Source organism: Miscanthus floridulus, chromosome 2 (genome assembly GCF_019320115.1).
Source record: "Miscanthus floridulus cultivar M001 chromosome 2, ASM1932011v1, whole genome shotgun sequence".
Taxonomy (NCBI): Eukaryota; Viridiplantae; Streptophyta; class Magnoliopsida; order Poales; family Poaceae; genus Miscanthus; species Miscanthus floridulus.
Genome location: NC_089581.1, coordinates 152661763 through 152684565, shown reverse-complemented (window position 1 = coordinate 152684565; position 22803 = coordinate 152661763). Strand labels below are relative to the sequence as shown.

The following is a 22803-nucleotide window of genomic DNA, read 5'->3' as shown; positions in this document are numbered from 1 at the left end:
TACAGGATCTATCCATCACCCAGCTATGGAATGTGCTACTCCGTAGTCATGTCGAGTTGCTACGTCTTTCGGTCGAGTTTGGTTCTTATCGCTGGTTGTTGGTGTTGTTGCCTGTGTGCCAAGCCTTCGAGCTGGCTGAGGGATCGTACCTCGTTCGGACGTTACGATCGTGGGATCCGTCTCGCCATGACCGTGATGCCGAGTGTAACTCGACCCGTCGCTTTTTAGTTGACTTCGTAGTACCACGAGTGTTAGCACCTGTCTTCGGCCCTGGAACATGGTCGTGATAGATTCGATGTCGATACTAACATTGATGTGGATATCACCCACACGCTTTGAGCCCTCTATGACCAAGTCCTGTGGGAGATGACCTAGGAGATAACAATCATGGAACGATGGATGCCAACTCGTTGGTGTAGCTTGTGGCCACGAGTTTGCCTCGCCATGACCATGGAGCTACGCCACTCTTTTGCTTTTACTTGCCTCTTCGTGCTTAAACCCCCGTATGCTCATACCTTGTATGACCATCGCATTTCTTTGATTTCTATGGTGACAACCGCACCACTATGAATTAGAGAGATGACTTAGTGCCAGTGCACCCAGGTCGGGTACCCTATAAGTGGTTTGCGCACTTGTATTCTTTAGTGAGTCGCTCCTTCCGATGCCCTGTCTTCTATCATGGCGTGTGTGTTGAAAGGAGCAGACTTCCGTTCTTTGCTGTTATTCCCCTATTAGCCCGCTCTATTCGATCCCACCTCGTCCATGGCGATTGGATCAAAGACCAGACTATCTCTTTTTAGTTAGCGAAGCTATAGTCTATGTCATACCTCAGACCCATGCGTGTCGACCCGATCGACCGTCTAAAACCATCTTTCCTGAAGATGTGTCTGAGAACATGACATGGATGTGCCTAGCTAACCCCCGCATCTTTTGCCGTGTTGAGCAACTCTCTTCTCGGCTCCCGACGTTATTGTGTCATGTGGGTCGAGGGGGGGGGCGCTGATGTCCAATCTCTTTGCACTACTGCTTTCTACCATAGCGGGCGAGCCAAAGTACATTGGAGCCAAGTTACAGTAGTGTTAATCGTTCTTGTTTGCTACTTGTGTCCAATTGTGACTTGCGGGATAAGGCTATAAGAGCCGAACCCCGTCGTTCTTCTTTCTTGGGGCTCGACTTCCAATCCCCATCAATTCAATGACATCGGATCAAAAGATCGTGAGCCATGGTGTTTGCTCTGGATAAGCTCTGGCTTAAACCATTTATCGTAAAGCCATACCGGCTTGGCCATGACTTAAGCTTGTGCTTAGCAAACCACCACTTGTGATTCTTGGCCCGAGGAAATCAGACAACCACCGAGAGGGCTAAGCCGTGTATCTCATATTGCCTCACTGGTGTTATTGGATTTTCCTGTGTCTTGTCGTCCTTTCGAGTGTTGAGTGCTCTCTTGCCTTGCGTGTCGCTTTGCAGAGTAGCTGACGATCGGACTAAGAGAATGTGGACGACGACAAGGACTGCGGAATGGAGTCAACGTAGGAGGAGATGACCCTGCTAATGGAACACCAACGAATGGAGAATTGTACCACTACTACCTCTACATCGCAGGTGTCATGGCAGCACCCTCTTTTAGAGAATCCTATTAGACATTGCATAATATCTAGAACTGCTAGCGCTTTATAATTATTTCCTTTGAAAGTACTTTGATGCATGCTACTACCTGAGCCATTATTACCCTAATGCAACCCACTCTACCACGACACCCTGCTTTGCGCATTCGCTCACTTTTACATGCTGACTTGCCTGCTTGCTTGCATATTACACCACTATACTTATTATTAACTCCACTTCGTATTATATCAGGGATGTGATGCTGGTGGTGAACCCCCTGGGAATGGATTGGCTATGGGTGCCGGACTTGGTGGTGTGTGAGCGTGCTGCGTGTGTCTTGGGTGCGTGGAGAGTGAGGGTTGTGTCGACCGAGCTGGAATAACAACGAGCCTGGGGCGAGTCTTGCCATGTGGTGCTACCTGGGCACTTGGATATGGAATACCTATGGCGGGTAAATGGTAATTGGAGATGGCCTTGGGTGTGAACCTCGGAGAGGTGGAGCCTGGGGTAGAGGTCCTGTGGTGGCACGTAAAATGGAAACCCTGATGAAGACATTCTAGTTTGGTCAATCCCTAAGGACTTACTGTAACAGAACCGACCAATTATACGAAATTAAGTAAGAAAATCATCCGCCAGAGCAGACGATTTAGCAAACTTAAGCCCGTATAACCCGGTAGTCCGTGAAATCGCGAAGGATTTCAAACCAACTTCCATTCCAGCCAAGATCGTAATAAGTTTAGCGGTCACCATCACATATTACATAAAAGTTCACAATCTCAGATACATCAGAGTTTCAACATAGTTATTTACAAACCAGTTCGAATAAAAGTAGCGGAAGTCATTTGTTCAAACCACACACGCACTCACGTGGAGTTTAAATATAGTGCCAGCGAATGATCATCTCCAACAAAAGCATCAGACGAGATGTAAGGAATGACCATGCCCATGGTCCTAAGCATCACCCATCGCAGGATAAAGGCAGTTGATACAGTAGCCGTAATACATCTGCACATCTGCAACAAGTGGGAATAAAACCCTGAGTACGAGAAGGTACTCAGCTAGACTTACCCGACATAACCAAAAATAAATGACACCAAGGATTATGAAGGGCTTTATAGTAGGGTAGCTGACTCATTTGCAAAAAGAAGCATTTTTAGCATTTCGAGAACCTTTAGAAAAGCATTTTTGCCCAGTTAATTATTATTAACCTGTCGACTAGATTTGCACCTATACTAGAGTAACCATGTGATTAAGCAGATAATGATAACCAATGATCATTAAACAACTTTCATACTGTCATATTCATTATAACTGTCCAAGTGTTCCATAACATTTACTACGATGAAGTCACTCAAGTCAAGTGCTCACTGTCTAGGAGCGATGGCGATTCGAATCGATTCCTAACCAGCTGGTGATTTATTCCTTACACAAACCTCACTCACCCGCTAAAGTAAGATATTGATCACCGAGTCAACTTTCCAAGAATCTCGAGTTTGCCAGGAACCACATGTACCCGGAGGCTGACCGACTGCACTTTGGTCTTATCATCCCGCCCCCGTGTCCTACCACACCTGCTCTGGCACAGTGCGTTGCGGGCAATCTACTCGGCCTGAAAGATCTCCCAGCTTCGCGGTCGGAAGGTACTTTATCCGGCCAGCTAAATGTAAGGCATGCGTTCAACATGACTCGAGGCCCAACAACGGCCGGTCCTTAATCGACACAGACGGAAACACTACAGTCCAAAACTCTGCAAGTCTCCGTCCGGTCTCAACTTCATTTAACACTTAGTTATACCATGACTTCATAGTCATCCAAGCAGATCCAGGTAACCACCTATAGCTCGCAGGTGACAGGAAATCACCCGACTTCTACCGATCTAAGCCAGCTAAGCATTGACTCGACTGCGGATTCCAGGGTAACAAGGATATAGTATAACAAAGGTAAACAAGGTATAATGCAGCAACGGTTGCAAACAATTCCTGAACGTAATGCATTAATTTAAGGTAAAGTATTTAATTAATAATTGCAAACCGGGAGAAAAATGCTCCGGGGCTTGCCTCTCTCGAAGGAGCTCGGACGGTGATCGGGGCACTCCGGAAGTTCCTCAACGTCCTCCTCGTCGGCTTCTGGCACTTCCTGCTGCTGCACCTCGAGCTGTTCCTCAGGCTCCTCGGGTATGACGACTGGGTTCTCGGTTTGCGATCCTGTATGATGCAATGCGCATAAGTGATTATGCAAACGGTGCATCGAAGGAGATGAATGCAATGGATATGTTTAAATGCAAGGTAGTCAACATCATCCAAGAAACTATACTACAAGCACATGTCATCTACTGCATTCTCTTCTACTACTAATATGTTAAAGTCAACACCCTTATCAAATGCTTCAAAGATACACCAAAGATATTATTATTAACTAATCTTGTATTAAAGATGATTATTTTATTTCCTTTTAAATTAGGGCTACAACAGCAATCTATATTTCTGGTGCTTATAAAATTCTGAGAAAATTACAGTAGTATAGTACTACTCTAAGTAGACTACCATAAAATTTTCATGGCATTTGGATAAGTAAAATAGTCTACACAAAAATGACAAGGCATAAGTGCTTAAAAAGGCATAAATAGGAAACATTAGTTAAAAGTGTCAAGCAACAGATTTCTTATTTTTCCTAGCATCACTCTATCATAAGAATAGCACTCACCAAATTTTACCTTTACTGGATCCATAGAAAAATTATGAAAATTCACACAAGTATTAATCAATGATAAAAGGAAAAATCTATAATTCAAAAACTACACATGCACTAGCTCTGAAATTTTAGCCAGAGCTTCTACTAAGCAAGACCAGCATACCCACAAAATTTTATAATTTTTGGACTGCAGAAACTCAAGATAAAATTCAAACAAGTTTGCATGTGTCTAAAAACGCATTTCAAGTTCCTATTTAATTCATACAAAAATTATACTATAAGTGCTGATGTTATATTTTTCTTAGATGCTAGACTTCACTCAGATCCTAATAAAATTGGACTCACTCAAATTGGATCTACCAAACTTGAGATACAATTTTTACAAAATACATTCAAAAACTAAACAAATGAGCTATCCTACTGGGTCTGAGTCACTGACGGTCGGGACCCACATGTCAGCGACAGAAAAACAGGGGATGGCTCACTCGACGGTGCAGCAACGGCGAAACTCGTCGGCGACCACATCTCCAGCGAGGCCAAAGGCACAGGCGTGTTCCTAGCGACGATACGCACCTCCCCATACCCTTTTCCCGACCGCTACCACTCTCTAGCTATGACTGCGTCGGCAATGGCGGATGGCGGCGAGGTCGCTGCGGAACTCCAGCGACGGTGAGTCCCCATTGCCCAGGCCAAGCTCGGTATGAGCTTCACGAGGTCATGGTGACGCTATCCAAGAAGAGAAAGGAGAAAGGAGACGCCCCCAATGCTCCGGCCACGGTGAGCCCAACTCCGGTGAGGTCGAAGCATGGCGGCTGCGGTCTCGGCGTAAGCGCCAACGACACAGCACGATAGGCTCGACCAGAGGGAGGAATAGGTACAGGAGATGGTGGGAAAACTGTGGGCAAGATGTAGCGAGGTGAAACGCAGCAGCAAGCGCACAGGAGCTCGACGGAGTTCACGGCGGCAATGGCGTTTCGCCGCGGGGAAGAAAAATGCGAGCTCAACTAAGACTCACCGGCTCAACCGCGAGGTGGACGCGCTAAAGGCAACTACGGTAGCGCTGTGGGCTAGCTGAAGGCGGCAAGGATGCAGTGGCGAGGGAGATGGCGGCCGCAACGCTCTCGGCGGCAATCAGAAGGCGCTGCGCTCGGCTTCCACGGGTTCTGACGAGGCGAGACACGGCGTAGGCGAGGCAAATAGACGAGCCAACAGCCGCGTGGCGATGTCGTGGCAGCGACGGTCTGACCTGCGGGGGCTACGACGGCGTACGGACTCCACTTGGCGCACTTGGCCTGACGGCGGTCGGCCACTCGGCCTGACGAAGACGACCATCAGACCCGCGATCAGAGCCTGACGACGCAATTTGACAACGTTCTTTCTACTAAACCGTGAAGTATTAGCTCATACCATCTACACAAGAGTTGTAGCTCTAAGTACCATCTGTAATTCGTCTTAAATGATCAAGACCTAATTCGCAAAGGACAGAGAGTAAAATCATGCCAAAGTCGGGTTCAAGAAACTGAAAACTGGAGTTTATACTTAGAAATTTCTAAGTGTTGAACCCAACCCAATTTCTGACTTGTGGGACCATTTAGAGCATGTTGTGCACATATTCATGACTTGGTCACAAAATAACTTTTGTTCCTTATGTAATTTGCTACAACTTTGTTTTAGGTTGCTCCGACATGCAAACATTCTAAGTGGTACTTTTTGAATAGTCAAACCAAAAAGTCCTAGGGTCAAAACAAGTCAAACCATGATTTGAAATCTTAATTAGGCAAAATGATCAACATGAATATTGTTCCTAATGACTTTCTAAGCATAGCTAAGATGTTTAACAATATATTTAGCTATACCACACATTGGTCATATAATAACCAAGCACTAAAGGTACTGAAATGATGAAAAACAATTGAAATGATACTCTTGTTTCATAATCATGTTTCACATGTTTCAAATGATATATGCTCATGAATGGATGAATGATGCTCATGATCATGAAATGCAAGTGCAATTAGGCAAGACTAACACCAGGGGTGTTACAGCCTTCCCCCCTTATAAAAATCTCGTCCCGAGATTTGGGTTACGAACCATTTGTTATAAAATTCTTCATAAGCTTTTTGTAGATACTCTCCTGTTTCCCAAGTTGCTTCTCCCTCATCATGATGATCCCACTGTATCTTGTATGTTTTCACCACACTATTCCGAGTAGCACGTTCCTTAGTGTCTAACACCCGGACTGGTTGTTCATGATACACCAAATCTGATTTGAGTTGGATACCTCGAGGTTCTATTCTTTCCTCCAAAACATGCAAACATTTCTTGAGATGTGATACATGGAAAACTGGGAAAACGGTACTCATTGTCTCAGGTAACTCTAACTTGTAGGCTACTGGACCTCTTTGTTCTAGGATCTTGTATGGTCCTACGAATCTCGCGACAAGCTTTCTTCGGACTCCAAACCTTTTCTTTTTCATTGGCGTGACTTTCAGATAAACATAGTCACCAACTTCAAACGCAAGGGGTCTCCTTCTTTTATCTGCATAGCTTTTCTGACGTGATTGGGCAGCTTTCATGTTCTGCTGAATAATATGAACTTTCTTCTCGGCTTCTTCTACAAAGTCAATGCCATAATACCTTCTATCTCCAGGTTCGACCCAATTCAATGGTGTTCTACATTTTCTGCCATATAAAGCTTCGAATGGGGCCATCTTGATGCTTTCTTGATAACTATTATTATAAGAAAACTCAGCTAACGGTAACCATGACTCCCATGATCCCTTAGAAGACAATACACAGGCTCTTAACATATCTTCCAACACAGCATTCACTCGTTTAGTCTGACCATCTGTCTGAGGATGATAAGCGGTACTACGAATCAAACTAGTTCCTAAGCCTTTGTGTAAATGTTCCCAAAAATGAGCCGTGAACTGTGAGCCTCTATCAGATACTATGGTCTTTGGTATACCATGCAACCTCACAATTTCTGCGATATACTTCTCGGCATATTGAGGTGGTCGATAATCTGTTTTGACCGGCAAGAAATGAGCGGTCTTGGTAAGACGGTCCACAATTACCCAAATCGAATCATGTCCTTTTTGAGTAGTGGGCAAACCCGTGATAAAATCCATGCTTATATCGTCCCACTTCCAACTAGGGACTGATAATGGTTGCAACATACCGGCAGGTTTCATGTGAATTGCTTTCACTCGATAACATGTGTCACATCTGACAACATATGCTGTAATTTCTTTCTTCATTTTGGTCCACCAATAACGAGATCTTAATTCTTGATACATCTTACTACTTCCGGGATGGATAGATAGCTTAGAAAGGTGAGCTTCATCCATGAGTTTATTCCTAAGCTCTCGATCCTTGGGAACCACAAGACGGTCATCAAACCACAACACGCCCTGTTCATCCACTCTAAAGTGTTGAGACGGCTTCTCTTTTATTTTCTCTTTGATGTGGAATATCCCCTTGTCGGTTTTCTGGCCTTCTATGATCTTACTTTCCAAAGAGCAACTAATCTGAATACTATGTAACACAGCAGGATGCATTAGATCGAACCCATCTTCAAGTAATGGCTGCACATTCAAGTAATGTGACTTTCTGCTCAAAGCATCTGCCACTACATTGGCTTTTCCAGGATGATATTGCACATTCAAGTTGTAATCCTTGATCAATTCCAACCATCTACGCTGTCTCATGTTTAACTCTGGTTGGGTAAAGATATACTTAAGACTCTTGTGATCCGTGAAAATATTGCACACATTACCAAGTAGATAATGTCTCCAAATTTTTAGGGCGTGCACAACTACAGCAAGTTCAAGATCATGTGTTGGATAGTTGACCTCGTGCTTTCTCAATTGACGTGATGCATAAGCTATGACTCTCCTTTCTTGCATAAGAACACAACCCAATCCAGTCTTCGATGCGTCGCAAAACACATCAAATGGTTTCTCGATATCTGGTTGTGCTAGAACAGGAGCAGTGGTCAACAGTTTCCGCAAAGTGTGGAAAGCTGCTTCACACTCCTCTGTCCACACAAACTTGTGATCCTTCTGTAGGAGACTCGTCATCGGTTTGGCGATCTTTGAGAAATCTGGTATAAAGCGACGGTAATAACCCGCTAGTCCTAAGAAACTCCTAATCTCAGGAACTGTGGTCGGTGCTTTCCAATTCATAACTTCTTGCACCTTACTTGGATCGACTGAAACTCCATTCTCTGACAGAATGTGACCAAGGAAAGGAACTTCCTTCAACCAGAATTCACATTTGCTAAACTTCGCATACAGTTGATGATCTCTAAGTCTGGTCAAGATAGTTCTCAGATGCTCTTCATGATCTTTCTCGTTCTCGGAGTACACCAGAATGTCATCGATGAACACTACCACAAACTTATCCAATTCTGGCATGAAAACTGTATTCATCAAAAACATAAAGTATGCAGGAGCATTTGTCAAGTCAAAAGACATGACAAGATACTCATACAACCCGTATCTGGTGGAAAATGCAGTTTTTGGTATATCCTGTGGCCTAATCTTGATCTGATGATAACCGGATCTCAAATCTATTTTTGAGAACACCTTGGCCTTGGATAATTGGTCAAACAGAACATCAATATGCGGCAAGGGATATTTATTCTTGATGGTCACAGTGTTGAGTGGCCTATAATCTACGCACATTCTCAACGTGCCCTCTTTCTTCTTTTTCACAAATAAAGCGGGACATCCCCATTTAGACTTGCTTGGCCGAATAAACCCCTTTTTTGACAAATCTTTTAATTGCTTCTTCAGCTCAGCTAACTCATCTGGAGACATCCGATAGGGTCTCCTTGAAATCGGAGCTATTCCGGGGACTAACTCAATTCCAAACTCAATCTCCCTATCTGGCGGAAGACCAGGTAGCTCATCCGGGAATTCACACACTACCGGAATCTGATGAATAGGAATAACTGCCATAGCATATGTAATACTTATAAGGTCTATTCTCCGAGGCAATGGTACTTGGAAAGTACCCTCACCTAGTGGATCCTTAAGGGTCAGTACTCGACTTCCAGTATCTATGACTGCTCCCCAATCCTTCATCCAATTCATCCCTATAATGACATCCAAGACTAACCCAGGCATAACTATCAAGTTCACTCAGAACTTCCTGCTACCTAATTCAAGGGTTGCCCCTCGAACCATCCGGTTGGTCAAAACATCAGCCCCTGCTGAACTTATATGATAACCATAACCCAATTTTGTGCATAGTTGTTCATGTTTCTGTGCAAATGCTTGACTCATAAAAGAATGCGATGATCCAGAATCAAATAGAACAACTGCAGGGTTTTCGTTGATAGGAAACTTACCACTAGTGACGGGCTCTCCCTCTGGAATTTCATCCACTGTTGTACTATGCACTCTAGTATTATAAGTCTGCTGCTTCTTCTTGGGCGGGTACGGACAAAACCTCGAGAAATGACTGGGTTGATCACAGTTATAGCAGGGTCCTCTTACTATCCCGGCAGATCCCACAGCTCCCTTGGAACTGCCTTGTACCGCAGTTGCGGCTGCTTTGTTGGGTTGTACTACCATCTTGTACGGCTTCTGAGGTCCACGGAAATTCTGACTTCTTGGCTGAGGTGGCCTGAACCTAGCGCCAGGTGCCGATGGGCGATATGGAGGACGACCTCCCATAGGTGCTCTAGCTTGAGACGGCCCACCTTCAAAGGCTCTCTTGCATGTCTTGGCTGCGGTGCTGGCGTTGTTATTCTTCTCCTGCTTCAGACAGTCGCTGATGAAGTCATTGAATCTGACGTGGTTGTTGGTACCGACATGCTTCATCATTTTTGGATTGAGACCCCTCTTAAAACTGGCTATCCTTTTAGCATCTATGTCAACCATGTCGGGAGCATAGCGACACAAGTTGTTGAAGGCATGCAGGTATTGCGTCACGGTCTTGGTGCCCTGGTTCAATGCCAGAAACTCTCCCAACTTCATTTCGGTCAGCCCTGGTGGAATATAGACTCCACGGAAGGCCTCAGCAAACTCTCTCCAAGAAATTTGAGCATTTGGAGGGAAGGTGGTGCGATGGTGCTTCCACCACATTCCCGCCGGTCCCTGCAATTGAAGTGCAGCATACTCCGTTTTTAGAACCTCAGTCATCCTCAACACACGGAATTTATCTTCCATCGTGTTGATCCATTCCTCAGCGTCAAGTGGCTCTGTTGCTTCCTTGAATACTGGCGGCCTGGTGTCCATGAAATCCTTGAAGCTGCTATATTGGTTCACTCCCATGCCACCACCTTGATTGTTACCACGTTGAACGTTGTTGGCGATGGTGCGCAGAAAATCCTCCATGTTCTTCTGGGATTGTTCCGCGTTGCGCTGACTCCCGAGCAGCTGTGCGAGGAACATCTCGGGGGTAAATGGGGGAGGAGGTGGCAAATGCGGTTCATGGGGAGGTTCATTGTTGTTGCCGTGGTTTCCACTACCACCACCACCGGTCCCCGCACCGTTAGCACCGGTCTCAGCGGCTTCATACGTGGTTCGACGAGTGTTTGTCATCTGCATATTTCAGCAACAAGTAACGATTGAGTGAAGCTGTAATCATTGCGAGTGAAGGAAAAAGTATGCCGTACTGAATTTATTGGAGAGAATAAATTCATGCAATAAAACAGAGGCACAACAATCGCATCCCAATAAAAACAACAGCACTTAATCGAATTACTTCAACGGCAAACATCGCGTCCATACAATCAAATTGCCAGCATACATACACTGGACTTTTTATGCGTTCAGATATCGCATTCGAAAATCAAGTTCCAACCACATGCCAAGTCTCATACGTTCGAAGCAACATACAATAGGTTACATGCCAACAAAAGAAAGGTCATCGCGACAGGACCTAGATACTAGCGCAAGGCAACTAGCCTACTCCTCGGGGCCATCGTCGGGATCGGAGACGTCACCATCACCCCCAGGTGAAACTACAGGCTTGTCCTGGCTGTCGTCGTCGATTTCCATGCCAGCGGCGTTCGATGGAGCATATGGGTCAACCCCATTGTAGAGCGCGTGAAACTCCTCGTGCAGGTTGCCGTTGTATTCCTCTAGCTCATCGACCCTCTGCAGCAGAAGGTTTCTTGCGTTCTAGGCTTCATTCCTTTCCTGAACCAACTGTCCAATCATGCGGTCGGCATTGTTGTTGGCTTGAGTCAACATATGCACTCGCTGCATAGCTCTATCACCTCTCTCAACCGCCTGATCTCGCTGTAAGTTCATATCAGCCAACTGCTCCTGCAAGCTAGCTATAGCACGTGCCTGTCTCTTCTTCTGCTTTTTCCCTTTTAGCTTATCCTCACTACGCAAGCCAGTCAAAGTCCAGTAGGTACCCTCGAGACCTTCATATGCTCTGATGGCGATGAACATAGCACTCATTGCCTGGTTGTCGCTAGCCTGTCCTTCAGCTGGACCTCTGACCAATGCACTTCCTTGAGGCTGAACCCAAATGGCATCACGAGGATCATCCCTAGGAAAAGTACCAGCCAGAGCTGTTGCAAGCTCATTAGGAAATCTGCTCATAATGTCCCTAATGACACGGAAGGCTGCTCCCTCTGCACCCTCAGCTGGAGTGCGACCCTCAAACTCCAAATGCCAACCATCCCAATCTGGAGCATCACCGAGAGCAGGAACCGTGATCTCCACCACCACGAGTCCATCCTCTGCTAACTGGCTCTCGTTCCAAGAGTACACCGGCTCTTGACCCTCTAGGTACCCCACATCATGGAGCACTCTCCAAAGCAAAGTTGGCATGCCAAACTCGCTCAAGAAGGTGTCCATGGTGCGGTGCTCCCTCAGGGCCAACGGACGTCGGGGTGCTCTTCCTTCGGTGGACTTACGGGCGGTCTGCTTTGTGCGGGCCATCTGTAGCAAAAGTTCTTTTATTACTTCGGGGAAACATATTTTTGGTGATACATCTTTTATCAAAATGAGATAATCAATTTATAAGGGGAGGAATGCATGACATGCATGAAATGCACAAGTAACATGATGTATGTACGTGCCGTACGTTCTCACAAACTTAGGAAATAAATAATTTCTAACGACGAATTCGGTGGCATACAACGATCTCTCAAATACGTAACTAATACGTTCTACACGATAGCGTTGTTATGTACCTGCAGAAGATTCATTTCAGCCCAATTCCCAATGAATGCATAAAAGCAGTAAAGTTTTATCTACACGCTCTACACGAATCCCCAGATACGTGTACAACGGTAGTAACTACCCGAACCATCGTCCTATTGATGGCATCGCCTCCACAGACGGAAGACCCATACATGGGATACCTTTGTAAAACATGCGTAGAACATGTAATTACTCCAGCATCATATAAGCATTCATCCTAGATCGGCGGTGTATCCGATCATGCTCTCACAACTCACACTTACCGAGGCGTAGAGGCAAATGATCCATTCATTACCACTCAAACAAGTGGCACTCATACAATAGCACGCCGTATGAGCGACGAAAGAGAAATATGATGCAAGAACCCCAAGTCAGTACTTAATTAAGCCACCTAAAGTCCTTAACTGGGCGTAAAGGATATGATCACTGGCACACTTTATAGTTTTAAAATCACGTTTTTCAAATACCTTTTTGTTTTAAATACACTTGTGAATAGTAACATGCTAAACCATGCTCTGATGCCAGCTGTAACAGAACCGACCAATTATACGAAATTAAGTAAGAAAATCATCCGCCAGAGCAGACGATTTAGCAAACTTAAGCCCGTATAACCCGGTAGTCCGTGAAATCGCGAAGGATTTCAAACCAACTTCCATTCCAGCCAAGATCGTAATAAGTTTAGCGGTCACCATCACATATTACATAAAAGTTCACAATCTCAGATACATTAGAGTTTCAACATAGTTATTTACAAACCAGTTCGAATAAAAGTAGCGGAAGTCATTTGTTCAAACCACACACGCACTCACGTGGAGTTTAAATATAGTGCCAGCGAATGATCATCTCCAACAAAAGCATCAGACGAGACGTAAGGAATGACCATGCCCATGGTCCTAAGCATCACCCATCGCAGGATAAAGGCAGTTGATACAGTAGCCGTAATACATTTGCCCATCTGCAACAAGTGGGAATAAAACCCTGAGTACGAGAAGGTACTCAGCTAGACTTACCCGACATAACCAAAAATAAATGACACCAAGGATTATGAAGGGCTTTATAGTAGGGTAGCTGACTCATTTGCAAAAAGAAGCATTTTTAGCATTTCGAGAACCTTTAGAAAAGCATTTTTGCCCAGTTAATTATTATTAACCTATCGACTAGATTTGCACCTATACTAGAGTAACCATGTGATTAAGCAGATAATGATAACTAATGATCATTAAACAACTTCCATACTATCATATTCATTATAACTGTCCAAGTGTTCCATAACATTTACTACGATGAAGTCACTCAAGTCAAGTGCTCACTGTCCAGGAGCAATGGCGATTCGAATCGATTCCTAACCAGCTGGTGATTTATTCCTTACACAAACCTCACTCACCCGCTAAAGTAAGATATTGATCACCGAGTCAACTTTCCAGGAATCTCGAGTTTGCCAGGAACCACATGTACCCGGGGGCCGACCGACTGCACTTTGGTCTTATCATCCCGCCCCCGTGTCCTACCACACCTGCTCCGGCACAGTGCGTTGCGGGCAATCTACTCGGCCTGAAAGATCTCCCAGCTTCGCGGTCAGAAGGTACTTTATCCGGCCAGCTAAATGTAAGGCATGCGTTCAACATGACTCGAGGCCCAACAACGGCCGGTCCTTAATCGACACAGACGGAAACACTACAGTCCAAAACTCTACAAGTCTCCGTCCGGTCTCAACTTCATTTAACACTTAGTTATACCATGACTTCATAGTCATCCAAGCAGATCCAGGTAACCACCTATAGCTCGCAGGTGACAGGAAATCACCCGACTTCTACCGGTCTAAGCCAGCTAAGCATTGACTCGACTGCGGATACCAGGGTTACAAGGATATAGTATAACAAAGGTAAACAAGGTATAATGCAGCAACGGTTGCAAACAATTCCTGAACGTAATGCATTAATTTAAGGTAAAGTATTTAATTAAATAATTGCAAACCGGGAGAAAAATGCTCCGGGGCTTGCCTCTCTCGAAGGAGCTCGGACGGTGATCGGGGCACTCCGGAAGTTCCTCAACGTCCTCCTCGTCGGCTTCTGGCACTTCCTGCTGCTGCACCTCGAGCTGCTCCTCAGGCTCCTCGGGTATGACGACTGGGTTCTCGGTTTGTGATCCTGTATGATGCAATGCGCATAAGTGATTATGCAAACGGTGCATCGAAGGAGATGAATGCAATGGATATGTTTAAATGCAAGGTAGTCAACATCATCCAAGAAACTATACTACAAGCACATGTCATCTACTGCATTCTCTTCTACTACTAATATGTTAAAGTCAACACCCTTATCAAATGCTTCAAAGATACACCAAAGATATTATTATTAACTAATCTTGTATTAAAGATGATTATTTTATTTCCTTTTAAATTAGGGCTACAACAGCAATCTATATTTCTGGTGCTTATAAAATTCTGAGAAAATTACAGTAGTATAGTACTACTCTAAGTAGACTACCATAAAATTTTCATGGCATTTGGATAAGTAAAATAGTCTACACAAAAATGACAAGGCATAAGTGCTTAAAAAGGCATAAATAGGAAACATTAGTTAAAAGTGTCAAGCAACAGATTTCTTATTTTTCCTAGCATCACTATATCATAAGAATAGCACTCACCAAATTTTACCTTTACTGGATCCATAGAAAAATTATGAAAATTCACACAAGTATTAATCAATGATAAAAGGAAAAATCTATAATTCAAAAACTACACATGCACTAGCTCTGAAATTTTAGCCAGAGCTTCTACTAAGCAAGACCAGCATACCCACAAAATTTTATAATTTTTGGACCGCAGAAACTCAAGATAAAATTCAAACAAGTTTGCATGTGTCTAAAAACGCATTTCAAGTTCCTATTTAATTCATACAAAAATTATACTATAAGTGCTGATGTTATATTTTTCTTAGATGCTAGACTTCACTCAGATCCTAATAAAATTGGACTCACTCAAATTGGATCTACCAAACTTGAGATACAATTTTTACAAAATACATTCAAAAACTGAACAAATGAGCTATCCTACTGGGTCTGAGTCACTGACGGTCGGGACCCACATGTCAGCGACAGAAAAACAGGGGATGGCTCACTCGACGGTGCGGCAACGGCGAAACTCGCCGGCGACCACATCTCCAGCGAGGCCAAAGGCACAGGCGTGTTCCTAGCGACGATACGCACCTCCCCATACCCTTTTCCCGACCGCTACCACTCTCTAGCTATGACTGCGTCGGCAATGGCGGATGGCGGCGAGGTCGCTGCGGAACTCCAGCGACGGTGAGTCCCCATTGCCCAGGCCAAGCTCGGTATGAGCTTCACGAGGTCATGGTGACGCTATCCAAGAAGAGAAAGGAGAAAGGAGACGCCCCCAATGCTCCGGCCACAGTGAGCCCAACTCCGGTGAGGTCGAAGCATGGCGGCTGCGGTCTCGGCGTAAGCGCCAACGACACAGCACGATAGGCTCGACCAGAGGGAGGAATAGGTACAGGAGATGGTGGGAAAACTGTGGGCAAGATGTAGCGAGGTGAAACGCAGCAGCAAGCGCACAGGAGCTCGACGGAGTTCACGGCGGCAATGGCGTTTCGCCGCGGGGAAGAAAAATGCGAGCTCAACTAAGACTCACCGACTCAACCGCGAGGTGGACGCGCTAAAGGCAACTACGGCAGCGCTGTGGGCTAGCTGAAGGCGGCAAGGATGCAGTGGCGAGGGAGATGGCGGCCGCAACGCTCTCGGCGGCAATCAGAAGGCGCTGCGCTCGGCTTCCACGGGTTCTGACGAGGCGAGACACGGCGTAGGCGAGGCAAATAGACGAGCCAACAGCCGCGTGGTGATGTCGTGGCAGCGACGGTCTGACCTGCGGGGGCTACGACGGCGTACGGACTCCACTTGGCGCACTTGGCCTGACGGCGGTCGGCCACTCGGCCTGACGAAGACGACCATCAGACCCGCGATCAGAGCCTGACGACGCAATTTGACAACGTTCTTTCTACTAAACCGTGAAGTATTAGCTCATACCATCTACACAAGAGTTGTAGCTCTAAGTACCATCTATAATTCATCTTAAATGATCAAGACCTAATTCGCAAAGGACAGAGAGTAAAATCATGCCAAAGTCGGGTTCAAGAAACTGAAAACTGGAGTTTATACTTAGAAATTTCTAAGTGTTGAACCCAACCCAATTTCTGACTTGTGGGACCATTTAGAGCATGTTGTGCACATATTCATGACTTGGTCACAAAATAACTTTTGTTCCTTATGTAATTTGCTACAACTTTGTTTTAGGTTGCTCCGACATGCAAACATTCTAAGTGGTACTTTTTGAATAGTCAAACCAAAAAGTCCTAGGGTCAAAACAAGTCAAACCATGATTTGAAATCTTAATTAGGCAAAATGATCAACATGAACATTGTTCCTAATGACTTTCTAAGCATAGCTAAGATGTTTAACAATATATTTAGCTATACCACACATTGGTCATATAATAACCAAGCACTAAAGGTACTGAAATGATGAAAAACAATTGAAATGATACTCTTGTTTCATAATCATGTTTCACATGTTTCAAATGATATATGCTCATGAATGGATGAATGATGCTCATGATCATGAAATGCAAGTGCAATTAGGCAAGACTAACACCAGGGGTGTTACACTTACTAGTACTCAGATTCACCGGGAATCCTTTACATCCCACTCGCCCTATATGGTGCGAGACGGTCGGACTACTTGGTAGAGCGATGCCACTACTGCTAGGCGAACGTGTGCAAGGAGGTACGGGGTGCGCGGTTTTTTCCCCACACCCTTCCAAGACTTTAGGAGGCCTTGTGGACCCGGCTCTTGACATCCGGAGGGCCCCGGCTCTGTCTATGACTCACAGTATCAGCCGTCCCAGACTAGACTTGGGATGTTCCAGGGCTGAGAGGTAGGGTGGCATCGTTCTAGGCTAGCAAGCGACCAGAATTCTGCCTAGGAGATACATGGCTCGGAGGATGGCTAATCTTGTGGGTATGTAAAACCTCTACAGAGTGTATGGTTGATCGATCGATACATATGCCGTCTTTGTCGGCTATGGACCTTTTCTAGGTTTCGCTTAAACTAGATAGGAGATGAGTCCTTCTTTTCTCCCTCCAGGGTTGGGGTATTTTCCGGTCGTGAGCCTTGGGGGCTGCGGGCCGTTGAGACAAGTGCCGACAGGGAGTCGGCCTGTCGACCTGAGTATGTGAGATGAGATGTGGTGATGGTGGTGTGGTTATGGTTGGGATGGGTTGGTGGATGGATATGGATGGATGTGGATGTGTGTGGCTGGGAATGTGTTAAAAACTGGATATTATTATTACATTACTACTGTTACTTACTTCTCATGCGCTAAGGATGCAAACCACAGCTAAATATTAGGATTGCCAGATCCCTTGTTTATCTTTTCCACTAAAGCTCATCGGTGCTGACCATGGCCTGCACACATCTGGCAATGTGCAGATTTCTTGCTTCTCAGAGATGCTGACTTTAGAAGGATTAGGAGGTCTCATGCCTACGCTCAAGTTTGGTTCAGAGATGGACTCTACGCTGCACTACGCCAACTCTGATGATGCCCGTGAAGGAAGAGCCTTCACTCGAAAATCTTCCGCTAGATTAACTCTATAATAGGTGTGTTCCCCAGTGATGTAATATCTTATATTCTTGTAATCTTACGATGTATGACTGTGACATCGACTGAAATATGATAATATGATGGAATCAGTTCTTGGTTTTATCATATTAAAATTCATTCTGTGGATTTTCCCCTTCAAGGAAAATTGAGGATGTTTTAGGAGGTAGAGCAGCCACCGACCAGCCATGGAGTCCTGGTGGTCGACATCCCCTTCGACCACAAGGAAGACACCGGGGTGGAGCCACCAGCCATCCCGCCATCCCGGGAGTTGGTGTTGATCCGGTTGTCGCTTGATACTACGATGGCTGGATCTTTCGGCGGGTCGAGGGCGACCCGCGAGCTGGTGTGGCCTTGCCCCGGCGAGCTGGGAAAGGCTCGATTCATCCTTTGCAACGAGGAGGAGGTGAAGCTTTGGCACCTGCTCAGGGAGAGAGGACTGTCGATGGTGTCTAATCTCGCCCTTACCAAGGTGAAGCTCAAGGAGGCCTTAGAGAGGGTTGAGCTCGTCCATCAGGCCATGACTGTTGACCTGCCATGCATTGTAGAGGTAAGTTTTCTGCATTTCTGGTGTTATCTTTGATTCCTTGGCATTAAAACGGTTGTCTCAGCACGTCGGCTTCTTGTCTCGTAGGACCTAGAGATGATGTCGATCCGCAAGTCCTGGTTTCTCCGAGAGGAGCGAGGTCGGATGGAGCAAGAAGCGGTGGCGTTGCGGCAGGTCGACGAGCTCAGGCACAAGCTGGAGCCGCCCGCCATGAGTCCCAAGACTGGGCGCCCGAGGCGACGGGAGCACGGGTGGCGGAGCTGCGTGCGTCCTGTCCCTCATGATGCTTTTGCTCCAATCATTCCTCTTTTTAATGGTAATGATAAGGCTGGTTGGTGGAAGAAGGTGTTAATCACCTCACTTGTTATCTTGGTGGTTAGACTATGGATGAAGGGAGGGGGGGCAAAACTGGCAGCTACGACTGCCCCACTTAGGCATGTGATGACGACAACTACATGATGGATAAGCTGCTGCTGTGTCTTACTAATTTTTGTCTTCCATTTCTGTTACATATCTCCTTTGTGTTGTTTAAGGACTGTTAATTATTGATTAGGCTGCTGATGTTGTTATTTTGACTTGCTTTATTGATACTTTTATAAAGTTAGAGTAGCTATGACTTCATGCTTATTTACCTAATTAGTCTGAGGTCCGTTGGTTATGTGATGTTGCATTACTCTTATCTATCTCCTATTTGTTGATTTGTGTTGGCTGCTCTCCATGGTTGCTGGCCTGGCAGGAGATCAAACAAGATCTAAGAATAGCAATTAGTGGTAGTTAGCCTTGGACCTGGTTTCTAATTGTAGAATTAAACACAATCTTCTTTGGATATAATCAGTTTGTTACAGGCCACCAAACAAGGGGCCTTACACCGGGTCAGCCAGGCTGTGGCTGGTCTGGGCCTGGCCTGCGGGCCTGACTGTCTTCAGGCTGCCTACCAAACACGCCCAAAGCTAGCAGCTAGCGCGAGCCGTCATCGCGAAACCCACAAAGCAGCCGACACGTAAGGCGCCCCGTGGGATCTACGCCCAAGCGGAATTGCCAGAAAAGAAACGAAAATAATTTCCGTCGATGCCGTGCCATCGCGCCGTGCGGCTGTGGGCGCGCGGGCCGGAGCGGAGCGAAATCTGCCATGGAAGGGGCCGTTTGGTATGGCTCCCAGCAGCCTATTCGGCAGGCCGTAAACGATCGTGGATTATAAGCTGAAATAATATTTTTCTCTCACACCAAACCAGTCAGTAGTAAATAATCCACGATCTAGCTCAGAGCCCGTTTGGCCGGGCTCCGAGCGGCTCCGGCTCCTTTGACTCCTCCCATATTCATCTCCTGTAGCGTCACTGTTCACCGGAGCCGTTTTTCTCTCTTCTCATTTCCTCTCACCGACAGCGCCGGAGCCGGAGAAGCTCGTTTTTTTCTCCTCTGGCTCCAGCTCCTGCACGCTACAGTTGCGCTACAATGTGGGAGCAGAGCTGGCGAGAGCCCAGCCAAACGCGCCCTCGGCCAGCTGAACAGGCTGTAGTTAGCTCCCGGAGCCGTTTTTCAGCTCCGGCTACCAAACGGGTCTAGGAGAGGTGCTCCTCGCACGGAGCTATCGGAAATCGCGCTCTCACATTGCGGTTTTGGAAGGTGGAGCCAGAAAATGCAGCTCTTACCGGCTGCTTGTCAGGCGCGTGTGGATTTGGCCATGGATACCCTTGCCTTCTTCCTCCTTGCGCATGGGCACGGAGCAGCGGCGCGCGGCGGACCGGCGGGCCGGAGCTAGAGCAGACGGCGCGTGGTGGACCGGCGGGCCGGAGCCAGAGGAGACGGCGCGCGGCGGACCAGCGCCGGAGCAGGCGGCTCGCGGCGCGGGAGCACGGAGCGACGGCGCGCGACGAATTGGCGGGCCGGAGTCGAGCGGGCGGTGCGTGGGAAGAGGAGAGGATCTCGGAACGAACGTGATGTGCCTGTGCGGTGGTTGAGTAGATAAGGTAGCAGATAAGATTGGGAAGAGAATAGTAGAAAAAAAGATAAAAAAAAGAAAAAAGAAAAAGAATATTGTGGACATTTTCTCCTTTTTAATAACTTGGAGAAGCTATTTTATCAAACGATCAAAAATTATTTTAGCTCTCTAAGTAAATCTGTTCCTACAGTGAAGATACAACTGAAATTGTTTTGTTCGGAGCTGGAGCCCTAACAAACCCACCCCAAGTCACCATCACCATCAGTTTTGCGCGAATCCCGCCGCGCGGGTGTCATTACCCGTTGTCGTGGTGCGTGTGCGCATTTGATGCGGTTGGTGCGGATTCCTGGCAGCTGCAAGCACCATGGCCCTCATTCCGTTTCCCTCGTATCTGAATTGTTCGACTTTTTTTTCAGCTAAAATATTATTTTTTTCATAATAATTAAGTTAGAGTACTATTTTTCAGTCCGTTTTAATTAAAATTCTGCCAACCGAACGGCCTGTACGGGTGCACTGGTTGGCCGTGGCCGGGATGACCGGGTGGGGTGGGTGTACTGGGTGGGCTATTTTTTTAGCCGGCTCGGATAAGAATATGCTTCCGTTGCTCGCCCGATCGTGTGTACAGCATGGCTTTCGCTGATTCCGAACTTTTTTATCGTCTTCCTCTGCACCTTTTTGTTTCTACAAAGGCTGTGATGAATTGATTTGAGGCGATTGCTGAGGTCGAAGGCTGGATGGGACAATCGTGTGTTTTCCACGCGCTAACTGCAGTTTAGAGAGCTAAGCTTGCACACTGATCTGCCCGGTTCAACCCATCTTTGGACTTTGGGTGGCCGTGGTCCGCCACCGGCACCGAGTCATATACTTCTGACTAAAACTGGAACGAAGGTTTTCACAAAGATGTCTTCGCGGCTCGTGTTCAGACGCCCGTCTTTGCGCCAATAAAAGTTCCTTAGAGCGAGTATAATAACATGCTGTAAGCCGATAAAATGTTGAGGTGGAGAAAAGAGAGGAGGAGAGAGAGGAGAAACGGGCTGTAAGGCCAGTCTCAATGGAGTTTCATGGGGGGTTTCATGCACAATTAATAAGGTGCCACGTCAGTTTTTGCATGAAACTGGGAGGAGAGAGAAGAGATTCGTTTCATGGCCATGAAACTTATCCGCACTGTTTCCAAAACTTTGGAAACGCCGTGAAACCTGCACTGAGGCCCTTCCTTCGTTTCATCGCGACTTTTCTTCTCCGGGACCACGCGGGGAAGAGAGGGATGATAGGGATAGGTGGGACCCATGAATAGTAAAATAAGGGATGAAACCGTGCCATGAAACTTTGCACTGTGGGAGAGACCCGTTTCATATCAAAGTTTCACGTGTTGGAAACTGGGAGGTGAAACTCTCCATTGAGACTGGCCTAAGCTTACAGTTGGTTTGGGCACGAGAACCAAGAAAGTCTATGAGAGAGACAAGTGGGTCATGTATTAACTGTAAAAAGTCAACTACTATATGAGTGGGCTGAGAGAAGGCTGCAAGGAACCTTACCGCCAGCAAGCCAGCTGTATTATTAGCCTTGCTCTTATAAGTGCTTGTTTAGTTCCCAAAAAGTTTCATAAAAAAATGCTACAGTAGCCATCACATCGAATCTTGTGATACGTGCATGGAGCATTAAATGTAGACGAAAAAAACTAATTGCACAGTTTGGTTGAAAATCGTGAGACGAACGTTTTGAGCCTAATTAGTCCATGATTGAACACTAATTACCAAATAAAAACGAAAGTGTTACAGTAGCCAAATTCTCAAATTTCACGAACTGCCTAGCCTGTACGACCAAACGTTCAGATTCAGATCAGGCTGCCAGGGTTTTCAAACGTGATGTATGTATGGGCACCGCGTTCTGCTCAGGAAAAACAATCAGGCTGCCCAGGTTTTCAGAGTCGTGATGTATGTATGGGCACCAAAACAATCTGGCTGCCGCAATGGCTGATCGTGCACTTCGGTTTTGGCTTTCGGTTCTCGGCCGCTGCAGCAGATGGGGCGCGTTCGGCTGCAGTTCCTGCTGGCTGCCGTTGCAGTTTTGTTGTTTGCTGTAGCCAATAACTACGGACTACTGTAGTATGAATGAATTGAAGGTAGCCGGTGGAAGTTGCAGCGAGCATAGATGGAAAGAAACTTCTGAAGAGTTG

The 22803-nt window shown here is 46.2% G+C and overlaps 1 protein-coding gene across 1 annotated transcript; it reads right to left on the bottom strand.

Moving 5' to 3' along the window:
• Positions 1-2192: 2192 nt before the first annotated feature.
• LOC136540151 (uncharacterized) lies at positions 2193-20672 on the bottom strand. Its single transcript, XM_066532146.1, has 5 exons — positions 20338-20672; positions 14471-14617; positions 9653-10850; positions 3663-3809; positions 2193-2618 (listed from the first exon to the last, which is right to left on the bottom strand). Exons 3-5 carry the CDS (start codon positions 10848-10850, stop codon positions 2557-2559), a joined length of 1407 nt encoding a protein of 468 aa, XP_066388243.1. The 5' UTR covers positions 14471-14617; positions 20338-20672; the 3' UTR covers positions 2193-2556.
• Positions 20673-22803: the final 2131 nt, after the last annotated feature.

Coding starts and splice junctions, on each gene's coding strand:
- LOC136540151 (XM_066532146.1), bottom strand. CDS start 10,850: ATGACAAACACTCGTCGAACCACGTATGAAGCCGCTGAGACCGGTGCT. Junction 3,810..9,652: donor GGGAGAGCCCGTCACTAGTG/GTAAGTTTCCTA, acceptor TGCATCATACAG/GATCGCAAACCGAGAACCCA. Junction 2,619..3,662: donor TCCGAGCTCCTTCGAGAGAG/GCAAGCCCCGGA, acceptor CACTTGTTGCAG/ATGTGCAGATGTATTACGGC.